At 43.4% G+C, this 23,592-nt stretch overlaps 1 protein-coding gene across 1 annotated transcript in view; it reads left to right on the top strand.

The window, feature by feature from the left end:
• The window catches only part of LOC126106731 (serine protease 44-like), an 89,231-nt gene that overhangs the window by 60,546 nt on the left and 5,093 nt on the right, over window positions 1–23,592 (top strand). The window contains exon 2 of the mRNA XM_049913109.1: window positions 9,440–9,581. Within this exon, the coding sequence (XP_049769066.1) occupies window positions 9,440–9,581 (142 nt within the window). The remainder of the gene's footprint in view (window positions 1–9,439; window positions 9,582–23,592) is intronic.

Raw genomic sequence — 23,592 nt, forward strand, 5'->3', positions numbered from 1 at the left:
GAGTGTGGAAATCTTGCGTACAGACGTATGAAACAAGTGACACCCAATCACTAGACCACTTTCGATGTCCATGAGTTCCGCGCAGCGCCCCAATCTGCTGACTCACGATGACTAATGACTACTGAGTGGAGGAGAGTATGGGCAGAGAGAGGGCGAGACCTGCCCACCTTCCTCCCTCTCCTTGTCCTCCTCCTCGTCCTCCCCACTCTCTCCCTCTCCTACTCCACCCTTTCTTTTCATAATATCCTTCCCAATCTCTCTGTATCTAGTACTCCCCCACTCACACCCATCTTCCTATCCATCATATCCTCCCCCCTCTCTCTGTCCATATACTACGCGATCAAAAGTATTCGTCCCCGCCCAGAAGCATACGTTTTTCATATTAGGTGCATTGTGTTGCCCCCTACTGCCGGGTACTCCATATCAGCGACCTCAGTAGTCATTAGTCATCGTGAGTCAGCAGATTGGGGCGCTGCGCGGAACTCATGGACATCGAAAGTGGTCTAGTGATTGGGTGTCACTTGTTTCATACGTCTGTACGCAAGATTTCCACACTCGTAAACATCCCTAGGTACACTGTTTCCGATGTGATAGTGAAGTGGAAACGTGAAGGGACACGTATAGCACAAAAGCGTACAGGCCGACCTTGTCTGTTGACTGACAGAGACCGCCGACAGTTGAAGAGGGCTGTAAAGTTTAATAGGCAGACATATATCCAGGCCATCACACAGGAATTGCAAACTGCATCAGGATCCACTGCGAGTACTGTGACAGTTAGGCAGGAGGTGAGAAAACTTGGAACTCATGGTCGAGCGGCTGCTCATAAGCCACACATCACGCCGGTAAATGCCAAACGACGCCTCGCATGGTGCAAAGAGCGTAAACATTGGACGATTGATCAGTGAAAAAACGTTGTGTGGAGTGACGAATCACGGTACGCAGTGTGGCGATCCGATGGCAGGGCGTGGGTGTGGCGATTGCCCCGTGAACGTCATCTGCCAGCGTGTGTACTGCCAACAGTGAAATTCGAAGGCGGTGGTGTTATGGTGTGGTTGTGTTTTTCATGGAGGGGACTTGCGCCCCTCGTTGTTTTGCGTGGCGCTATCACAGCACAGGCATATATTGATGTTTTAAGCACCTTCTTGTTTCCCACTGTTGAAGAGCAATTCGGGGATGGAGACTGCACCTTTCAACGCGATCGAGCTCCTGTTCATAAGGCACGGCCTGTGGCGGAGTGGTTACACGACAATAACATCCCTATAATGGAGTGGCCTGAATCCTATAGAACACCTCTGGGATGTTTTGGAACACCGACTTCGTGCCAGACCTCACCGAGCGACATCGATACCTCTCCTCAGTGCAGCACTCTGTGAAGAATAGGCAGCCATTCCCCAAGAAACCTTCTAGCACCTGATTGAACGTATACCTGCGAGAGTGGTTCAAATGGTTCAAATGGCTCTGAGCACTATGGGACTTAACTTCTGAGGTCATCAGCCCCCTAGAACTTAGAACTACTTAAACCTAACTAACCTAAGGACATCACACACATCCATGCCCGAGGCAGGATTCGAACCTGCGACCGTAGCAGTTGCGCGGTTCCAGACTGTAGCTCCTGGGAGAGTGGAAGCTGTCATCAAGCCTAAGGGTGGGCCAACACCATACTGAATTCCAGCATTACCGATGGAGGGCTCCACGAACTTGTAGGTCAGTTTGGGCCAGGTGTCCGGATACTTTTGATCACATAGTGTATATATATGTATGTGTGTGTGTGTGTGTGTGTGTGTGTGTGTGTGTCTGTGTCTGTGTCTGTGCGTGTCAAAATATACGTATATCCTGTCCGTTTCCAACCGTTTATAACAGTTGCAAGTAAAGATTTAAAATACATCACTGGAGCACTTTTTTGAGATTTTTTGGTTAGAATGTTTCCGCTTTACATATTACATATACATACTTCTGTATTAAAAGTATATCGCTTATGACCGTCAATATATTCACTAGAGTATTGTGTAAAAATTTTAATTAAATCGGTCAAGAATTGATCGAAATTTTTGTTATTAGTGTTTCCCCTTTACATATTACATATTTAATTATAAATGATTAGTGACAAAAAATAAGCACGTATTAGAATGCAACGTTGTGTCGTAATTTAGAAACCATTCAGTGAAGAGCTTTCGGAGATTTAAGATTTTCAGTGAACGATGATTTAGATTTTCATACATATTTCCCCTATAATTATTTTATATACGTTTACCTAACACACAGCCGGAAAAAAATTAGTACACTATTGTAGAGGTTTCCAATTCACTGAAGATTTATTGTTGCAACGATGTTGTTGGAATAAGTGAAATGAGCACTTATACACTTCAATAGCATAAACGGTTCTGACGTACCAGGTATCGACCCCAGCTGGACCACGCACAGCCGGCAATCCTGTCACTGACTGCGGCATCCAGTCGATCGTACAGATGGCGAATACAGTCCTGCGATACGTTATTCCACGCCTGCTCGTCTTGGTCGCGTAGTTCTGTAAGTGTTGTTGGTTGACGAGCCACACATGTCATTTCTCATCCCATCATATCCCACGATGCTCAGTTGGAAACAAGTCCGGAGATCGTGCTGCCTAGGGAAGTTGGTGCACGTCTTGCAGAGCTCATTAAATTTCACAGGCACTGTCCGGGCGAGCGTTATCCTGTTGGAACGACACATCCCCTTCCTGCTGCAAGAGCGGCAAAAGGATGGCTCTAACAACATTTTGTATCTACCGAGCGTTGGTAGCGTCTCCTCCAGAAACACCAAAGATGAACGAGGGTTGTCGCTTATCGCACTCCAGAACATAACCTTGGGTGGAACCAGTGTGTCTTGGACAACTACACTCTGCGAGACGATGCTCACCAGGCCTACATTGTAGAGGCAAACGATCATCACTTTCGCGCAGTGTATCAGCCCTTTTTCTGTTTTCGCTTTTTCGTCTAATAGGTGGAAGTTTGATTTTATTTTTTTACATATTGACTGTCATTGAAGGGTTTTACTTTTATTTAATATTGTCCCGGCTAAGTATCAGTTTGATTACTTTTAAAACCCAATGTTAAACGTGGGTCACTACACGTATAATCTTCCCAACTCTGAGAGAAAAAATCTTTAGCAGCTTAACTACCAATGTTTACAGACGACGATACTTTAACCTTTCGTTCAATTGTTTTAGTTACGAATCGCTAGTATGTTCTTGGCATAGATCACGTAACCTCAACGTTTATTAATCTAAGTTAAATTAATGTTCAAGACTTGCATTATGTTTCAAATTAACAACGTCAGTTTATTGACAAGAATTATTAATAGATACGTTCACCCATACTTTCTCATTCAAAGAAGTTCTTTAATTAGATGTCTAAGTAGGATTCCCGCTAGCATCAGAGATGTTAGATAATATCCTGTCACTTTCGGTAAATAAGTTATTTCTATGTAATATCTGCAAACTGTCATTAACTATGATCATTAGTCGCGTGAAGTTAAAGTTTCCCACTATCACAATTCAAAGTCCGAATCCGGTTAAAATTCTCAATTCAGTAAAGCGTTTAAATATTCACACGAATTGACATTAAAGCCAAAGAGAGTACTATTCACCTTCCCGTTTATCTAATCTGATAAATGTCCAAATTAAAGTCTTGAATTGACAATCCTCAAAAGCAATCTCGTCACGATCTATTCTTGATCCCCGTTTAATAAAGTCCCAATTGTTGTTCTCTGCCGGCCGGAGTGGCCGTCCGGTTCTAGGCGCTACAGTCCGGAACCGCGTGACCGCCACGGTCGCAGGTTCGAATCCTGTCTCGGGCATGGATGTGAGTGATGTCCTTAGGTTAGTTAGGTTTAAGTAGTTCTAAGTTCTAGGGAACTGATGACCACAGCAGTTGAGTCCCATAGTGCTCAGAACCATTTGAATCATTTTTTTTGTTCTCTAAACCTGTACATCCTAAATAACTTCCGAACTAGAACAGACTAGAGATTGGAGTATCGTAATTACAGCGTGTGGCTATTTATACTTCAATAAACACTATCTTTGGTGTCCCAGACCTACGTTCTATGACTATAATATTGATTTTCTTACGCATTGGAATAACTAATATTTTAATATTTTCTACTGTTTTCCCCCATTCCAATGTTTCTAAAATTTATAATTAAATTTTCCTTTCCTTTTCTTTTGCTTTCTATACTAGATATTTCCCTCCGTTTGTATTTTATTTATTTTTCGTAATTACTACTTGTGGAGGGACTGGGGCCATTTTGTGAATTGATAATTTAAGGACATGGGAGCTAATTTGGGAGCTATTTTTGTTTTTTCAACACCGAGAGGCGCTGTAGGTGTTACAGGAGGCAGACTCTGCTTTCATCGCTGGTGACCACAGCGTGCCATTCCATCTTCCACATGATCCTCTGGTGACACCAGTTGAGCAATGCACGTTGATGCCGTGGCCTGTGTGGAATCCGGGCTAGAGGTGTGCATATTCATAGTCCCACTGCTACAATAACTGATTCACAACACTTTGTGTTGACACACCTGGACTCACAAGACCCCTTACCGGTGCTGTGGTAGCTGTACGATCTGACACTGCTACCTTTAAAATATGACGATCCTGGTGGATCTGTGCTGAATGGATGTCCAGAACCTCGTTTACGAGTGTGAGAACGTGCACGTGATCACTGATACCAGCATTGTTGCACAACTGATGAAGCACGTCCATCTCGTGTGGCAGTTCTCTGATAGGAGCATACCACCAATCTGTCACAGTTTGACCTCTTTCAAACTCTCTCAGCTGGCTATAGCAAGCACGAATGCGTCTCTGTGGCGTGGTTGACTGCATGTTTCGCAGGCTTGTCGTAACGGCCCCTTAATAGTTAGAGGGCCCGCACAACCGACACGCAAGATGGGCTGCCAACCTGCTTTCAGGAGCACAGAGAGAAACATCGCTAGCGGATATAAACAATAACAGGCTTTCCAAATAAAAACGGAACTACTTCGCCAGACAACACGTGACAGTGTTCCACCAATTGGAACTCATATGACTCGTGTAGCACTCCATCAACCCGGCTTTGTAAGCACGCCCGGACAGTCAGACCGGCAGTGTTTATGTACCGCTAGGAACAGCTTCGGCCAGTAATTTCGTCGGCCCTAGCATTGTATACACTCGCCGTAGCAATGTAGTAGCACGTTGTATTTTGTAATTTGTAGAGTAGATTTTGGTCAATGTTTTCTCCTATTGTCTTGTTTCGTTATCTGGTTTGCCACCACAAGAGTTGTGGGGTTTTCTTGTTGTTATTGTGTTTAAAACTTATGTCGTGTCCTGACATAAGTGGGAGAGGGAAAAAAGGGGTTACTGATCAGTCTGCGCTACCGAGCGGTACAGAGCAGAAGGCAGAAGGACAATTCACAGTGAAGGCATTTGATTGTTTTCTTCTATCCGAGCCAACACTGGTACAGGCATTTACTAGAAATGCAGGTGGTGAGACTTGGTAGGGAATTCGTTGTGGAGACTCTTGGACAGACAGGGTATTGAAATAGTTGTCTATTCCAGACAGGACTAACTAATACACTGGAGGCTAGTTTAGGGTTAGAAAAAGCACGAATAACACCGTTACAACAGAAGCCAGTGCAGAAGTCCCTGGAGTGGATGCTAACCACAGTAGCAAACACTAGCAGCGTATTAAGGCAACAACTTAGTTGCAAAACAAAACATACTGAATGTGACACTGTTCACTGAGGCACTCCAAGTGAAAGAGAGCAGACTTAAGCGGAGATGGACTGAGGCTGGAGTCAACGGACGCGGATTCGGCGCCCAGATCGTCTGACTGAGAACTCCGCCAAAATGCCAGAATCTAGGGGTTTTAAAGAGTCGCGTGGGGGAACTGTTTTTCCCATTTAAAGCCATCCAGCCAATCTCGCAGGTCTCTTGCATGCGTCTGTCAATCACGGTTTAGTTAGGTGCCCTCTACTGCTCCTAAGGCGGGGATTTTAATGCAGTTGCACTAAGTCCGTATTTGGTATCAACATTGTTCAGCTGAAAGCTAAACATTACTGCTCTGCCAAATAAGGCTTGCAACATTATTGTTATACGTCATTTAGTTCCCCCCGCCCCCCTCGGGCTCCCAGGAGTAGGGACTGCTAGGTCAACAATTTTTTGGCGTCTTCGCTCTCTTTCTAACCCTTGTGAGTCTACTGAAGTTGCTGTTCTCAGGGCTGGTATCAAGCTGGCTTCATACGCTGGTACGTGCCTGTTGGTTACAAAGTTCTACGGTGGCAACCTACCACAGCGTCTAGATGACATATGAAGTTATATGTTAATACCTTGAAGAGTAACTAACGCCCAGGGACCACATCTGGGGGGCGTCTGCATTTTCGCAAGGCTCTCCCCTTACGGCTTACTTCATGTACGAATATCTCTCATACTTTTGTCTGCCCTCAGCATCGTCTCTGCTTCCGCGCCTTGCAGCACCTGTCCTCCTTTCTCATAGCTTCAAGATAACACTACAGTAGCAAGGAATAATCAATATGTTACACTTAGTGTGTTCCAAGAAGCCGGTTTTTCTTTAATTATAATAAAGTGTGTTCAAATTGAGTGTTAGTTCTTTCCGGCCGACAGCAGGAAACTTCAATCGTTAGGAGACAGGTACCATAAGCCTTGTTTGGTATTACACCAATAGAGAATGTACGAAATGCTATTATATCTCTCTCGTTATAACTCTCCAGTCCTCCAAGCTGTGTCTCTCCTCCTCATAGTATGGCAATAGTCATCCACGAATTACCACTCACAGCCTCTGTAGTTGTACAAGAAAAATTAATCTTGCATCCTACAAAGGTAATTGGACCTCCCAGTAGCTGCTGTTGTGCTGTTGGTTTTGGTTTAAAGTCGAAAGTATCAACATTCTTGTAGACAGGCATCTGTCTCTTTCTGATGTATCTTCTCCTTCTGTACTGCATTGCTGTGTGTACTGTGCGGCTGCCTCGAGTCGAATGAGCATGCTGTTGCCTCACGAGCACTGCTGGGCAGATGTGGCTACTGATATGAGCTTCCGGGCGCCCCAACAGCCAATCAGCGCACGCTGGACGGGCGTTGCCGCAACGGAAGTTAGTCTTTTGCAGCGGATCGCGCTCTGTTAAAACTAGAGCGTGATCCTGCCAGGCGCCTCGTGCAGCGGCTAAGTCCCGTTCAAGGCCAACCGCCCTGCGCAACAAGATGGCGGCCAACACAGCCATGCTGTGTCCTCCAAGCGGTCTCTCTCCTCCTCGTAGTATGGCAATAGTCATCCACGAATTACCACTCACAACCTCTCTAGTTGTACAACAAAAATTAATCTTGCATCCCACAAAGGTAATTGGACCTCGTGGTAGCTGCTGTTGTGCTGTTGGTTTTGGTTTAAAGTCGAAAGTATCAACATTCTCGTAGACAGGCATCTGTCTCTTTCTGATGTATCTTCTCCTTCTGTACGGCATGGCTGTGTGTACTGTGTGGCTGCCTCGAGTCGAATGAGCATGCTGTTGCCTCACAAGCAGTGCTGGGCGGATGTGGCTACTGATAAGAGCTTCCGGGTGCCCCAACAGCCAATCAGCGCACGCCAGAAGGGCCACGCTGAGCCTTCTGGCTGTGAGCAATCCCTGTTATAAGGTAGGCACAGATGACCCTCTAGTTGCTATGCCACTAAGCTATCTGTTGGCGGACGACGTTGTAACCATTATCAGTATATCTACTATCCCGCAGGTGCCGTACACCGTCATCGGATCAAAATCGGCGTCGTCTTTCCAGGTGTACTTATTTTTTACCTGCAGGGTGCATGTGGTGCTCCACTGGACACTTGACAAACACAACAACAACAACAACAACAAAAAACACTCCCCTATTCGAATGCAATGTGGTGTCATGATTACAAAGTAATCGATGAAGAAGTTTCAAAGATACAGGATTTTGAACAAATGAACACTTAAATTTCTATTAACACTACAGGCCATTAAAATTGCTACACCACGAAGATGACGTGCTACAGACGCGAAATTTAACCAACAGGAAGAAGATGCTCTGATATGCAAATGATTAGCTTTTCAGAGCATTCACACAGGGTTGGCGACACCTACAAGGTGCTGATATGAGGAAAGTTTCCAACCGATTTCTCGTACACAAACAGCAGTTGACCGGCGTTGCCTGGTGAAACGTTGTTGTGATGCCTCGTGTAAGGAGGGGAAATGCGTACCATCACCAAATGCTTTGATATAGGTCGGATTGTAGCCTATCGCGATTCCGGTTTCTCGTATCGCGACATTGTTGCTCGCGTTGGTCGTGATCCAATGACTGCTAGCAGAATATGGAATCGGTGGGTTTAGGAGGGTTATACGGAACACCGTGCTGGATCCCAACGGCCTCGTATCACTAGCAGTCGAGATGACAGGCATCTTATCCGCATGGCTGTAACGGATCGTGCAGCCACGTCTCGATCCCTGAGTCAACAGATGGGGACGTTTGCAAGACAACAACCATCTGCACGAACAGTTCGACGACGTTTGCAGCAGCATGGACTATCAGCTAGGAGACCATGGCTGCGGTTACCCTTGACGCTGCATCACAGACAGGAGCGCCTGCGATAGTGCACTCAACGACGAACCTGCGTGCACGAATGGAAAAACGTCATTTATTCGGATGAATCCAGGTTCTGTTTACAGCATCATGATGGTCGTATCCGTGTTGGGCGACGTCGCGGTGAACGCACATTAGAAGCGTGTATTCGTGATCGCCATACTGGCGTATCACCCGGCGTGATGGTATGGGGTGCCACTCGTTACACGTCTCGGCCACCTCTTGTTCGCATTGACGGCACTTTGAACAGTGGACGTTGAATTTGAGATGTGTTACGACCAGTGGCTCTACCCTCCATTCGATCCCTGTGAAATGCTACATTTCAGCAGGATAATGCACGACCGGATGTTGCAGGTCCTGTAAGGGCCTTTCCGGATACAGAAAACGTTCGACTGCTGCCCTGGCCAGCACATTCTCCAGATCTCTCAGCAATTGAAAACGTCTGGTCAATGGTGGCCGAGCAACTGGCTCGTCACAATACGCCAGTCACTGCTCGTGATGAACTGTGGTATCGTGTTGAAGCTGCATGGGCAGCTGTACCTGTACACACCATCCAAGCTCTGTTTGACTCAGTGACCAGGCGTATTAAGGCGGTTATTACGGCCATTGGTGGTTGTTCTGGTTAGTGATTTCTCAGGATCTATGCACCAAAAATTGAGTGAAAATGTTATCACATGTCAATTCTAGTACAATATGTTTGTCCAATGAATACCTTTTTATCACCTACATTTCTTCTTGGTGTAGCAATTTTAATGGCCAGTAGTGTATGTAGATTGTTGAGTAACTGCACGTCCCAGTGTCTGGTTTTGATTGTTGCCTTGTAGGTACCCATCGGACTGGAAGAAAACCTGCACAGTAGTGGGATTTGGCTTGCGTGGCAGGGACCTCCATCCACCAGTTGGCATCCAGAGAGCAGGCAGCTTCCTGATGGAGCCTGGGTGGAAGTGTGGCGTCCGCGGCATCAGGGTGAGTAAAGTAGTGTAGGCCAGCCCTACCACCTACCAGCGTCCTCTCAAAACGTTTGCACACGGCACACACTCTTACCAGAAACTAATCAAAGCTGCGTCGTCACAGGAAAGTTTAGATTATTTTCTTTTCTTGCATGTTCCGCAGATCACACTCAAAACAACCCACCATGATGTTTGTAAAGTGGCAGAATAAACGGTCAGATTCGCACCTTACACGAGACCTTTACAAATCGCAATGAGAATGTGAAGATGACAACTAACGTAAATCGACAGTTATGAGAACATATGCCGATCAATATGTAATGCAAAAAGGGATGACAGTCAATCGATGGTAATTAACACACCATTCCTATACAATGCCTGTCTTTGAGCTGAAGGTAGAACAGGTAACGCGAGTCGAGTCGCTTTTAGTTTTGAAAAGCCAACTCCACAACGGCATAGCGAAGCCACACTGTGGGAGTTACGCCAGTAACCACTTAAAGGGGTGGCAGGAAGGAGGACAGCGACCCCGGGCCAGATGATGCAAGCTGGAGACCCACCTGTAGCGAGGCATCTGCTCAAGGGCAAACAAGAAGCTTTAGAAAACTGCGTTTCGGAATTCCAACGGGATACGAACAAAAGAGTGATGCAGTTTGGTCCAGCGAGTGCAACACATGGAAAGGTCAATCTACTTTAGGCGTCTAGAACGGGCACAAAACGTCCGATTGGCGGAAACTCACTAGGAAGGAGAAAACTACTGAAGTTTCGACGCAGTTTGATAGAAAGGACGTTGCAATTGGTAGAGGGTGTTTCTACAAAATAAGAGGAACGCTCCTATTCGTCGATAAAAGCCATGACGTGAAAAAGGAACCCAAGTGTAGGAAGGCAGTTCTGCCATGAGTAGGACAAGAGAGAAATTTTGTGGGGGGACTCTTCTCTGAACTGGCCTCAATTGCAGAATGGAGCGCTTAACGCCCTGTACCAAGCAGAGATGAAATTGGTGTGGACACTGCCTCCACAGCAGCTGCACTCCAGCTGAAAGTAGCTGTAGCAACGTTTAGCTCCAACTGTGGAGAAACGAACCACCCAAATTAGTTTACTGTTCTTGCGAGAACTGAGAGGGCACTACAATATGCACACTGCTCCAACCATGCGGGTGTATATCGCCAGATAATAAGACCAGGGCTGAGTACAGGTTTTCTCGTATAACAAGAAACATAGGGAAAGTTTCTGCTGGAAAGTTCAGCAAAGGCCAGATTAGTTTTGTAGGAATTTCAGTGGGAGATAGTGGCCTTGCAGACAGCAGCACGTCGCAGCTTAAGGTAAATGCCGCGTGCAGAGGCGTAAACTTTGTTGGTTCACCAGCTTGCGTCTACTGTAAACTCGAGCGGCCTTGGGTAATCTTGCGCTCAAATTTGTCACTTGACTAACCATCCACCGTAGACTTGATTGTCATCTTAAATAGTACCGAACTTTGAACCGGAATCGGACAATTGCCGACCGGTGTGGCCTTGCGGTTCTAGGCGCTTCAGTCTGGAACCGCGTGACCGCTACGGTCGCAGGTTCGAATCCTGCCTCGGGCATGGATGTGTGTGATCTCCTTAGGTTAGTTAGGTTTAAGTAGTTCTAAGTTCTAGGGGACTGATGACCACAGACGTTGAGTCCCATAGTTCTCAGAGCCATTTGAACCATTCGGACGATTTTCGTAGTACTGACCAACAGCATAACGTATGTGTGGGAGCAATTTTGTAAAGAAACGTTCAATTAAACTTTCGTATTATTGTGCTTAGGATTAATGTAAAGAAACTTCCAAATTAAACTTTCATAATATTGTGCTAAGATTAATGTTCTTTCAGAGAGTTAATATTTAACATTGTTGTGTATACACTTATTTCACTTTTTGATGTTGGCAAGGTGCGTTATCCTTTGCGCTGTTTTTATGTTGGCGAGTTGAAAACTGTGTGAAAAGCTGTAATTAGGTGAGAAATATTGCGACATTAAACTTGTCATTTCACTTCACACAGTTGTTCTCAATTCAAGAATAAGCAAAAAACAAACCTCACCCTTACATGTTTAACATCGGTAATTTTTCGTGAATTCAAATGGAAATCCTTGGAAAAAAGATGACGTTCTTTTCGCGAAACACTACTGGCAAAATTTTGACAACTGGCATGAAGTTGACTGCAGAACGATCGTATTTTCACCAACGTACATTTCATGTAAAAACCAGGAAGACAAGATAAGAGAAATTTGGGCTGGAACGGGAGGGGTATTGGCAGTCTTTCCTGCCTTGCACCATTTGCGAGACGAACAGGGAAGAAAATGGCAGGTAGTGATATAAGCTACCCACTGCCATACACCACAGGTGGCTTGCGGAATATGTATGTAGACGTAGATGTAGAAATTCTAGTAGCAGCCGTGCTTACACGTTGAATTATAAGAATCCTGGTCCCCCTGCTATGCAAACAAATGAACAATGAAATGCAAACTACACCCTTGCTTTACTGGCGTGTGGATAAAGATTTTTATGTATAGGTTTAGGAGGCGAGTAGCTGCCATCACCCTTCACTGATCATAGATGGCCTTAAGACCTAAGTACATAGGGCGCAATGTATAAACGGCAAAGATAATTTGCAAGAAGAGCTCACCTACCTCAAGAGCATTTTTACAGCGAATAAATTTTCTCCGCAACGAATTCGTAGAGCATTCGATGTAAAACCTAGAATGCAGGTATATGATGGGGAAGAAGATAGCAATTCCTTCAGATCAAGTGCGTTTTTTCCCTGTGTGAGTGCTTTTTCCTCAAAAATAGGCCGTATTCTCGAGGAACACTCTGTTAAGGTGAGCTCCCGGTCTCCCAGTAAGATTGGAACTTTACTCGGCTCTGTAATGGACGATTTACTGCTTCCTAAGGCGATTCCTTGCGGAAATTGTGAGAAGTCATCCATAGGTCAAACAACACGCACCGTTCGTGAGAGATGTGGGGAACATCGAAGATACACACGCTTATCACAGCCACACAAGTCATCTGTGGCCGAACATTATATTGATACTACAATGATGTAAAGATTGTAATATCCACCTCTTCGTTTTGGGATTCTATGTTCAAGGAAACTATAGAGATTAGATTAGCTAATAATTTCATAAATAGAGATAATGGTTTTAATTCGGACAAAGCATGGAATCCGGCTCTTGGAATAATTAAACTGCAGAGAAGTCGTCATGGTGTCATCGCCACCGAACATACATCGTTGTTTTTGTTGTGGTCTTCAGTCCAGAGACTGGTTTGATGCAGCTCTCCATGCTACTCTATCCTGTGCAAGCTGCTTCATCTCCCAGTACGTACCGGAACCTACATCCTTCTGAATATGCTTAGTGTATTCATCTCTTGGTCTCCAACTACGATTTTACCCTCCACGCTGCCCTCCAATACTAAATTGGTAATCCCTTGATGCCCCAGAATATTTCCTACCAACCGATCCCTTCTTCTAGTCAAGTTGTGCCACAAACTTCTCTTCTTCCCAATCCTATTCAATACTTCCTCATTAGTTATGTGATCTACCCATCTAATCTTCAGCATTCTTCTGTAGCACCACATTTCGAAAGCTTCTATTCTCTTCTTGTCCAAACTATTTATCGTCCATGTTTCACTTCCATACATGGCTACACTCCATACAAATACTTTCAGAAACGACTTCCTGACACTTAAATCTACACTCGATGTTAACAAATTTCTCTTCTTCAGAAACGTTTTCCTTGCCATTGCCAGTCTAAATTTTATATCCTCTCTACTTCGACCATCATCAGTTATTTTCCTCCACAAATAGCAGAACTCCTTTACTACTTTAAGTGTCTCATTTCCTAATCTAATTCCCTCAGCATCACTCGGTTTAATTCGGCTACATTCCATTATCCTCGTTCATCTTATATCCTCCTTTCAAGACACTATCCATTCCGTTCAACTGCTCTTCCAAGTCCATAGCTGTCTCTGACAGAATTACAATGTCATCGACGAACCTTAAAGCTTTTATTTCTTCTCTATGGATTTTAATACCGACTCCGAATTTTTCGTTTGTTTCCTTTATTGCTTGCTCAATATACAGGTTGAATAACATCAGGCCAGCCGAGGTGGCCGAGCGGTTCTGGTCACTATAGTCTGGAACCGCACGACCGCTACGGTCGCAGGGTCGAATCCTGCCTTGGGCATGGATGTGTGTGATTTCCTTAGGTTAGTTAGGTTTAAGTAGTTCTAAGTTCTAGGGGACTGATGACCTCAGAAGTTAAGTCCCATAGTGCTCAGAGCCATTTGAGCCATTTTTGAATAACATCAGGGAGAGGCTACAACCCCGCCTCACTCCCTTCCCAATCACTGCTTCTCTTTTGTTGTGTACATAGTTCCGCGTAGTCAGCGTGTACACAACTTTCACACTAGAGCGCGCCCCGCTAAGCACAACAGTGCAGGCGCAGCACTCATTTGTCTCCGCACAACAAGATGGCGCTGCCTTAGAGACAGACCAAATTCTGCTTCCGCCGATCCACGTATTAATATGTAACGCAGCCAATGAGGTTACTGCTAACATAGAACCTTTTCTCCTCGCGGATCACACTCGCGCAGTGATACCTGAATATGCGAGGTATTATAACGAGTGTACAGACCTCCGATTAGTCAGTCTGCATTAGTCTGCATTAGTCTGTATTTATCTGCACCTGTCTGTACCAGTCTGCACTTAGTCTGTACCAGTCTATAGTCAAGTTTCAGTCTGCGCCTCATAAGATTACCATATTCCTGTACATAGCCATGAAGATAAATGTATAGACACTTTGTCAAGTATCAGAGACATGTGAGAATAAGATTAACGTACCACGACCAAAGGAACTTCAGATTGTCAATTGTAAACAGCATCCAGAATCAAGTTACATGATGTCTATGCTTTTTATTATTTTAATAAATGCGTGTGAAAATTAATCAAGTTCTGTTTAAAGTTGGTCACCGTCAATCTGCTACTCTAAGCGTTCAAGTGGCATTTCTATCGTCTGACCTAATGGCAGAAGATAAACACGCCACGATAAGACCACGAGACATATTGCTGACACTCGCCTACTTCGTTAGAGCAAAGAGTCAAATAATCCGATGGTGTGTGTACCGAAGGTCTTACAGTACGCACACCGCACCTTTCATGTCTCTCGACTCTGTTAACTGCCATCTGGTTTCTGTACAAATTGTAAATAGCCTTTCGCTCCCAGTATTTTACCCCTGTCACCTTCAGAATTTGAAAGAGAGTATTCCAGTCAACATTGTCAAAAGCTTTCTCTAAGTCTACAAATGCTAGAAACGTAGGTTTGCCTTTTCTTAACTAGCTTTTAAGATAAGTCGTAAGGTCAGTATTGCCTCACGTGTTCCAACATTTCTACGGAACCCAAACTGATCTTCCCCGAGGTCAGCTTCTACCAGTTTTTCCATTCGTCTGTAAAGAATTCGCGTTAGTATTTTGCAGCCGTGACTTATTAACACTTTCAACACTGCCCCCTTTACACCTGGCACTTGGCTGTGAACTGGCATATTTAATGAATGTTTGAAATTAGATTGCAAAGAACAGGAAAACGATAGGAATATGGTTCTTGCATCATTTGAAAGGAAAATGTAAGAGCTTTACATGATAGTGAGTTTATTTTACAATATAAAATACAAATGGGTGTTATAATTAAAAAAGAAAACACAAAAATATCGTGGATAAAAAAGTTTTACATGATCTCTCTCTTGAGTAATGCCATTATTACTGTATCTAAATTTTAAAAAATATCGCTTGACTGTCTAACTGCCGGTACCTGTAAACTAGAGTATTTTAATAGTTCAGATGTAGTTAGCCTTCGTGTGAAAATCCTGGAAACACTGTGGGACGCAAAGGCCAACGCCACAGTCCTTGCACCACCATCTACTTCCTTCCTGATGCGCTTACCCATCTCTTTCTTCCCCCTGTGTGAATATACTTTGCAATACCTAGTAGTATTCACCTTGTTTGCAGTGGGTGGGACTTTATCTGGAAAGTGCCTTGCAAATGTCCTCTCAATTTGTGAGGATGAAGCGGCTTGTTGCTGAAAAATATTTCCGCCCTTCTCAGCCAATTTCTTCCCCACTCTGCGAATAAAGTCTACTAGGAATACATTCTGCCTAGTGTTCTCTTTATGTAAAATAAAACTGTTGACAGTTGACACTATAAACAAGTGGAAAAACAGCATTTACCGCCACTCAAAAGTTTTTCGGGCAAACGGGCTCTTCACTTTATGAACAATTGAGACATATACATACCTGAATCGTCACTTGTACTTTCGTCTGGAGAGTACGAATCCTCTTTGTCAGAATCATCAACTTCAGATCCTTCATCTCCATAAAGAATATCTAAGATCCCTGCCTCCGTCAACTCGCTGCGCGATATTTTCACGATCGTAAACACCTGTGAATGAACTGCAGGTAACTTCGACTTTGCAGTGCTCACAGCCGCTCCGAGGACGAGATAGCCGATAAGTGCTTGCCTCTTGCGGAAGAAGAACGAAATACGTCCACATTAGTTGGCGAAACTGCTTCGGAGACGCGCTAAACGCGCTTACGGAGCCAAATAAAGGCTCGCCCGTACGGTATACGTCGCCAACGTCAGGGCGGCCGTGCTGTAAGTGTTAAACTGATAGTTCGGTAATTTTCACATCTGTCAACACCGGCTTTCTTTGGGATTGGAAATGGAAGGGAATCGAATGTCTGTATGCGTATGTAAGCGTATGTCTTAGCTGCCGACCAGCGTCTGTCTGTGATTCGCAGGCACGTACTGCCGCGGTGGAGCATGCAAGACCGCACCTGGCACCTTGTCGTCAATCTTGCGACTTACTCTGTCGATGGCCGGACGATACGCGGCCGAAATATCAGTGGAAAAAATTTTATTTCCGCGGTTGGATACCCGAAATTTAGTGGACTATTCATTACGCAGCGAGAAGCTGAAAATGTACAAAATACAGAAAAATCACTCGTTATTATAAGAACAGAATACAGAGTAATAAATTATTGTTACAACAACTGAACATTCAGTAGGTCAATAGTTCACAGGAGGTGCTGGAAATGTTCGCCATAAACCTCGATACACAAGTCAGCACGTTTCAGCATGTTTCTGAAAAGTATTGCCAATTCAATTGCTGTGACTTCCACATTCGCAATGCAAATGCTTGTTTTCAACTCTTCAATTGTATGGCTGTTTCTGTAGACTTTGCACTTTAAATTATTCGACGATTAAAAATCACAGTTAGGCGGATCTTGTGATCTGGGAGGCCACAAATCTGCGGAAACGGGGAAACGGTATGTTCTTCTCCGAAAGCTTCATGGACGTGTGACTCAAAACCGTGAAGTGTGCGCAGTAGCTCCATCTTGCTGTACTGTTGTTCTTTCTCCATTAGCTGCGCTATAAATGGTTGCCACAATTCCGTTATATACATACACACACACACATACATTAATCCTTGTTCCATAGATCATAAATATTACATTTCGAATGATGTGGAACGTGTCAGTTTAACAAGTTTTCTTTAATTAATTAATTAATTAATTTTTTACAGTTACTACTTCGTATCTAAGAATTCATCTATTGAGTAGAGGGCGTTGTCATTCGGAAATTCTTTTAATTTGCTTTTAAATGTTGGTTGGCTACCTGTCAGGCTTTTAATACTATTTGGTAAATTACCAAAGATTTTTGTGGCAGAATAATTCACCCCTTTCTGTGCCAAAGTGAGATTTAATCCACAATAGTGAATATCATCCTTTCTTCTAGTGTTGTAGCTATGCAACTCGCTGTTATTTTTGAATTGTGATGGGTTATTAATGGAAAATTTCATAAGTGAATATATGTATTGCGAAGGTACTGTTAATATCCCGAGTTCCTTAAATAAATTTCTATAAGACGATCTTGGGTAGACTCCAGCTATTATTCTGATTACAAACTTTTATGCAATGAATACTTTCTCTCTTAATGACGTATTGACCCAAAATATGATCCCATATGAAAGCTGTGAATGAAAATAGGCACAGTAGGTTAATTTACTGATATGTTTATCACCAAAATTTGCAATAGCCCTAATAGCATAATTAGCTGAACCTAACCATTTCAGCAGATGATGGATGTGTTTCTTCCAGTTCAATTTCTCATCAGTGCACACACCCAGAAGTTTTGAGTATTCTCCCTTAGCAACACACTTCCGTTCATAGTCTATATTTATCAATGGTGTTATGCCATTTACTGTACAGAACTGTATAAACTGTTTTCACAAAATTTAGTGACAGTCGATTTGCAGAGAACAACTTAACAATTTTCTGAAAGACATTATTTGCATTTTCCTCAGCTGATTCTTGCTTCTTGGGTGTGATTACTATACTTGTGTCATCAGCAAAAAGAACTAACTTTGTGTCTTCATGAATACAGAGTGGCAAGTCGTTAATATATATTAAGAACAATAAGGGACCCAAGACTGAACCCTGTGGGACACCATTCTTGATACCTCCCCAGTTTTGAGGACTCTGCTGCTTTTTGCAGAGTATCTGTATTGTTAATTTCAACCTTCTGCCTTCTTCCAGTTAAATATGAATTAAACAATTTGTGCACTGCCCCATTCATACTGCAATATGTAAGCTTATCTAGACAAATTTCCTGATTCACACAATCAAAAGCCTTTGAGAGGTCACAAAATATTACAATGGGTTATGTTCGATTTTTCAGTGCATTTAACATTTGATCAGTGGAAGCATTATAGCGTTTTCTGTTGAAAAGACTTTCTGAAAAAAAAATTGACATTTTGTTAGTACTTCATTTTTACATGCACTTAAGAGTGTTGTTAGGCCAGTATTACACTATCATATTTCTGTGTCAAAGTTGATATGTCAAATATTTGTCAAAGGAATTTGATAGTGTAATAGCGCACTTTGTCAAATCACGCCTGTCGTCAAATAAATGTGATCAAATCTAGGGCCTTGCCGCAGACTTGATCATAAAAGTCGTTCGTCTTCTGTTCAGTGCAATGTGAAGAATAACCGCTTGGAGCGCTGGCGTCGCTTCAGCTGTTTGTCGTCTCTGTAATGTGTTTGTAAACATGGCTTCAAAATTTGTGTGTTCCTTCAACTTCTTTTTTTCTTTTTCTTTTTTTTTTTTTTATAAACTGTTTTGACTAAGGTGAGGGGTGAGCAAGGGACATTATTAATTGTGTGTTGTTAGGCAAGTGGAATATGCTGCAGGCGACTTCGTGTCCAAAATCACTGCTGCAGCCATCCACCTCTACATTGCGAAACATCTAAGGCAGAGGATGAAATCACACACTAAAATAAAAAATTTTTTCTTAGCTTTCCATTCTAATTTATTTTTGAACTCTTGGTGCCACAAGTTAAAAATCGCCTCATCTGTTTCGTACCTTTTATTAATTCTGTAGTTGTTGGAACACTAATTCCATTAAGTAAATTATTCAGAAATAAAAATTGTTCTTATTTCCCATATAGTGTACTAAACATTTATTTACCTTTACATACTCCCCCTTCAGTGCTTTATAAATCGCTTCACACGTTTCTGGAATTATTTTGGTCTATGTCAAATGTGATATGCCAGTGTTGTGTTGTAAATTAAAGTAGCTCTCTCCCATACCAGAGATCAGCGTGTCACAGTTTACCAGTCATCTGCACATATAGCATTTTTCAAGAGAGTATTCTGTTTTATAATATGAGAAACCACTTTACTGAGCAAATACTGACATATACTCTCATTTATTCGCAATTAATTTATATATAAGATTTGATGTCTTCCACTAGCAGCTTTCGTAACAAATTTTGCTGAATGCTTTCACTATCTCGACGTAATACCTATGGCTTCATCCAAGTAGACTATGTTTCCTTTTTTACCGCCACTTTTCTTCCAAATATACACACACAGTGCAGCTGTGGTACTAACAACTGCAGCGCATAATTACAAGTTGTTGTCCACCGTCTTGAAATTTGATGAAAAATACGACGAATGTGTAATACCCCTTTTTGCCCCAAGTCAAAGATTTTTGTCAAAAACATTTGACAAATATTTTATCATATTTCTTTGTCAAAGAAATATGATACTGTAATACCGGCCTACAGAAAAAGGAGCTTACAATCCGTTGGCCTGAACTGTTCACCAAACACCTACTTTCAAATCTTGCGAAGGTAACTCAGAACGTTCCCTGGGATTGTCTGTTGACCAATAGCGTGTGTTTTTAGAGTTCACGTACTTGCTATCTACATCTACATGACTACTCTGCAATCCACATTTAAGTGCTTGGCAGAGGGTTCATCGAACCACAATCATACTATCTCTCTACCATTCCACTCCCGAACAGCGCGCGGGAAAAACGAACACCTAAACCTTTCTGTTCGAGCTCTGATTTCTCTTATTTTATTTTGATGATCATTCCTACCTATGTAGCTTGGGCTCAACAAAATATTTTCGCATTCGGAAGAGAAAGTTGGTGACTGAAATTTCGTAAATAGATCTCGCCGCGACGAAAAACGTCTTTGCTTTAATGACTTCCATCCCAACTCGCGTATCATATCTGCCACACTGTCTCCCGTATTACGTGATAATACAAAACGAGCTGCCCTTTTTTGCACCCTTTCGATGTCCTCCGTCAATCCCACCTGGTAAGGATCCCACACCGCACAGCAATATTCTAACAGAGGACGAACGAGTGTAGTGTAAGCTGTCTCTTTAGTGGACTTGTTGCATCTTCTAAGTGTCCTGCCAATGAAACGCAACCTTTGGCTCGCCTTCCCCACAATATTATCTATGTTGTCTTTCCAACTGAAGTTGTTCGCAATTTTAAAACCCAGGTACTTAGTTGAGTTGACAGACGAGAATTTTACTATTTATCGAGTAATCGAATTCCAACGGATTTCTTTTGGAACTCGTGTGGATCACCTCACACTTTTCGTTATTTAGCGTCAACTGCCACCTGCCGCACCATACAGCAATCTTTTCTAAATCTCTTTGCAACTGATACTGGTCTTTGGACGACCTTACTAGACGGTAAATTACAGCATCATCTGCGAACAACCTAAGACAACTTCTCAGATTGTCACCCAGGTCATTTACATAGATCAGGAACAGCAGAGGTCCCAGGACGCTTCCCTGGGGAACACCTGATATCACCTCAGTTTTACTCGATGATTTGCCGTCTATTAGTACGAACTGCGACCTTCCTGACAGGAAATCACAAATCCAGTCGCACAACTGAGGCGACGATACCCCATAGGCCCGCAGCTTGATTAGAAGTCGCTTGTGAGGAACGGTGTCAAAAGCCTTCCGGAAATCCAGAAATACGGAATCAACCTGAGATCCCCTGTCGATAGCGGCCATTACTTCGTGTGAATAAAGAGCTAGCTGCGTTGCACAAGAACGATGTTTTCTGAAACCATGCTGATTACGTATCATTAGCAGCTGCTATGGTGAAACTATTCTTCGTCTGAAACTTCCTGGCAGATTAAAACTGTGTGCCCGACCGAGACTCGAACTCGGGACCTTTGCCTTTCGCGGGCAAGTGCTCTACCAACTGAGCTACCGAAGCACGACTCACGCCCGGTCTCACAGCTTTACTTCTGCCAGTATCTCGTCTCCTACCTTCCAAACTTTACAGAAGCTCTTCGTCTGATTCGAAGCAAAGATTTGGTTCCAGATAACCATCGGCGGCTGGCGGGAGCAACCATTCAAAAAAATGGTTCAAATGGCTCTGAGCGCTATGGGACTTAACATCTATGGTCATCAGTCTCCTAGAACTTAGAACTACTTAAACCTAACTAACCTAAGGACAGCACACAACACCCAGTCATCACGAGGCAGAGAAAATCCCTGACCCCGCCAGGAATCGAACCCGGGAACCCGGGCGTGGGAAGCGAGAACGCTACCGCACGACCACGACCTGCGGACGGAGCAACCATTCGCAACAATGTTGTCGCAGTGCGTAATCCGTAGGTTTTAATGCTTGCATCGCTCTTACTGTTTATGGTCGCATGTGTAACAGTTTCGACTGATGACCTCCGATGTTAAGTCTCATAGTGCTCAGAGCCATTTGAACCATTTTTGTAACAGTTTCAACACGTTCTGGCATGATAATCGTTTGACGGTTATTTGGAAAGATAGACATCTAGCTGATTTCCGTTTACTTCTTACCATAGGCTCGTGAACACGTTCAATATTTTTCGGCAAATAAACTTCCATTACGCTGTTAGTTTGGCGTTAGCGACTGAACCTGCTGCTCTAAATTTAGTGAGCAATTTCCGCACAGCAAATTTGACAGGAGTAGCTTTCTCTGGACACTTTATCGTGAACCTTTCATGCAAGAAAAGTCTCGATAATAAACACTCTTTGTTCGACTGAAAAAGGCATTCTGCAGAACTACATTCACAGCAAGCTTCAAACTGACTACTGAAGACGCAGCACTGATCGCTAAATCATCGCTCGACGTCACGTGACCTAGCGTTAAGAAATAACGTCACCCTTAGCATCGAATATGACTTTCAGCATGACACACGGCCTCTTTTATCCTGGTCACCCCGTACAATAACAGCTCCCAATAACGAAGAAAATCAGATAATAGCCACAAGAGACATAAAATGTTTCTAATCATAAATCTCGTTAAAGTAATTACTACTTATAACATATCTGCATTGTCCGCCCCCGGTAGCTGAGTAGTAGACGGCACTGTAGCTCAGCGTGTTCGGTCAGAGGGTTTACCTATCCTCTGTAATAAAAAACTCAGTGAACGGATCAATGAACAACCAGAACAAGTGTCATAGGACGTCCGCCACGAACAAAGTCAACGAACAATATAGAACAAAATGAGATTAATAAAAAAAAAAGTAGTCAGCGCGATAGAATGTCAATCATAAGGGCCCGGGTTCGATTCCTGGCTTGGTTGGAGATTTTTTCCGCTCAGGAACTGGGTGTTGTGTTGTCCTAATCATCATCATCTCATCCCCATCGACGCGCAGGTCGCGGAAGTGGCGTCAGATCGAAAGACGTGCACCTGGCGAACGGTCTACCCGACGGGAGGCCCTAGTCACACGACATTTTATTTTTTTTATATCTGCATTTTACAAAACTGCATAAAAGTACTCACTGATGACGTCACAAAGGCGCTGAAACAGGTATGCACACTTATAAACAACAGTTGTTTGTTTAATACGCGAACCTGCATTCACAGGAGACACATTTTCTCTATGAAAACGTGACTGCTCACTGGCCATTTACATAACTGGATTTTTTTGCTTTAGTCTTAACTAGCGACTTGTACTGGCTTCGCAGGGGTAGCATTAAGTACCTACGGCTAGAAGAATTCTGTGGCTTAACGGTAAAAAATTATATACACAACCCTTCAAAAATGGTTGAAATGGCTCTGAGCACTATGGGACTCAACTGCTGAGGTCATAAGTCCCCTAGAACTTAGAACTACTTAAACCTAACTAACCTAAGGACATCACACACATCCATGCCCGAGGCAGGATTCGAACCTCCGACCGTAGCGTTCACGCGGTTCCGGACTGAAGCGCCTAGAACCGCACGGCCACTCCGGCCGGCTACACAACCCTTCTCTGGGAATCATCTACATTAGAGAAAATTGTATCAAAATCCCTACAGTAATTCCTGAGATTGCCGTTCATGTATACACAGAAAAAAAGCAGTGGTAGACTTGAATTTATAATATGTATATCTTCCAGTGAAGTTTTGCTGGTCTCTGGAGTTGCAGCAGCTGTTAGTTTACCACTTCCCCGCCAGATACCGCCACCTCTACAGCTGACCAGCCCGTAGCTTCATCAACTGCCACGTTACTTCGTTCCAAATGCCTATTAAATACGGAACAGACAAGAAGACATATATTATACACTCATCATTACTATGATTATAAATTATACAAACAAACCTTTGCTGTAAAACAATCTGTCAGTTAATGAAGACCGCATCAAAATCTCTATGGCTTTTACTGAGATTAGCGTA

Source organism: Schistocerca cancellata, chromosome 10 (genome assembly GCF_023864275.1).
Source record: "Schistocerca cancellata isolate TAMUIC-IGC-003103 chromosome 10, iqSchCanc2.1, whole genome shotgun sequence".
Taxonomy (NCBI): domain Eukaryota; kingdom Metazoa; phylum Arthropoda; class Insecta; order Orthoptera; family Acrididae; genus Schistocerca; species Schistocerca cancellata.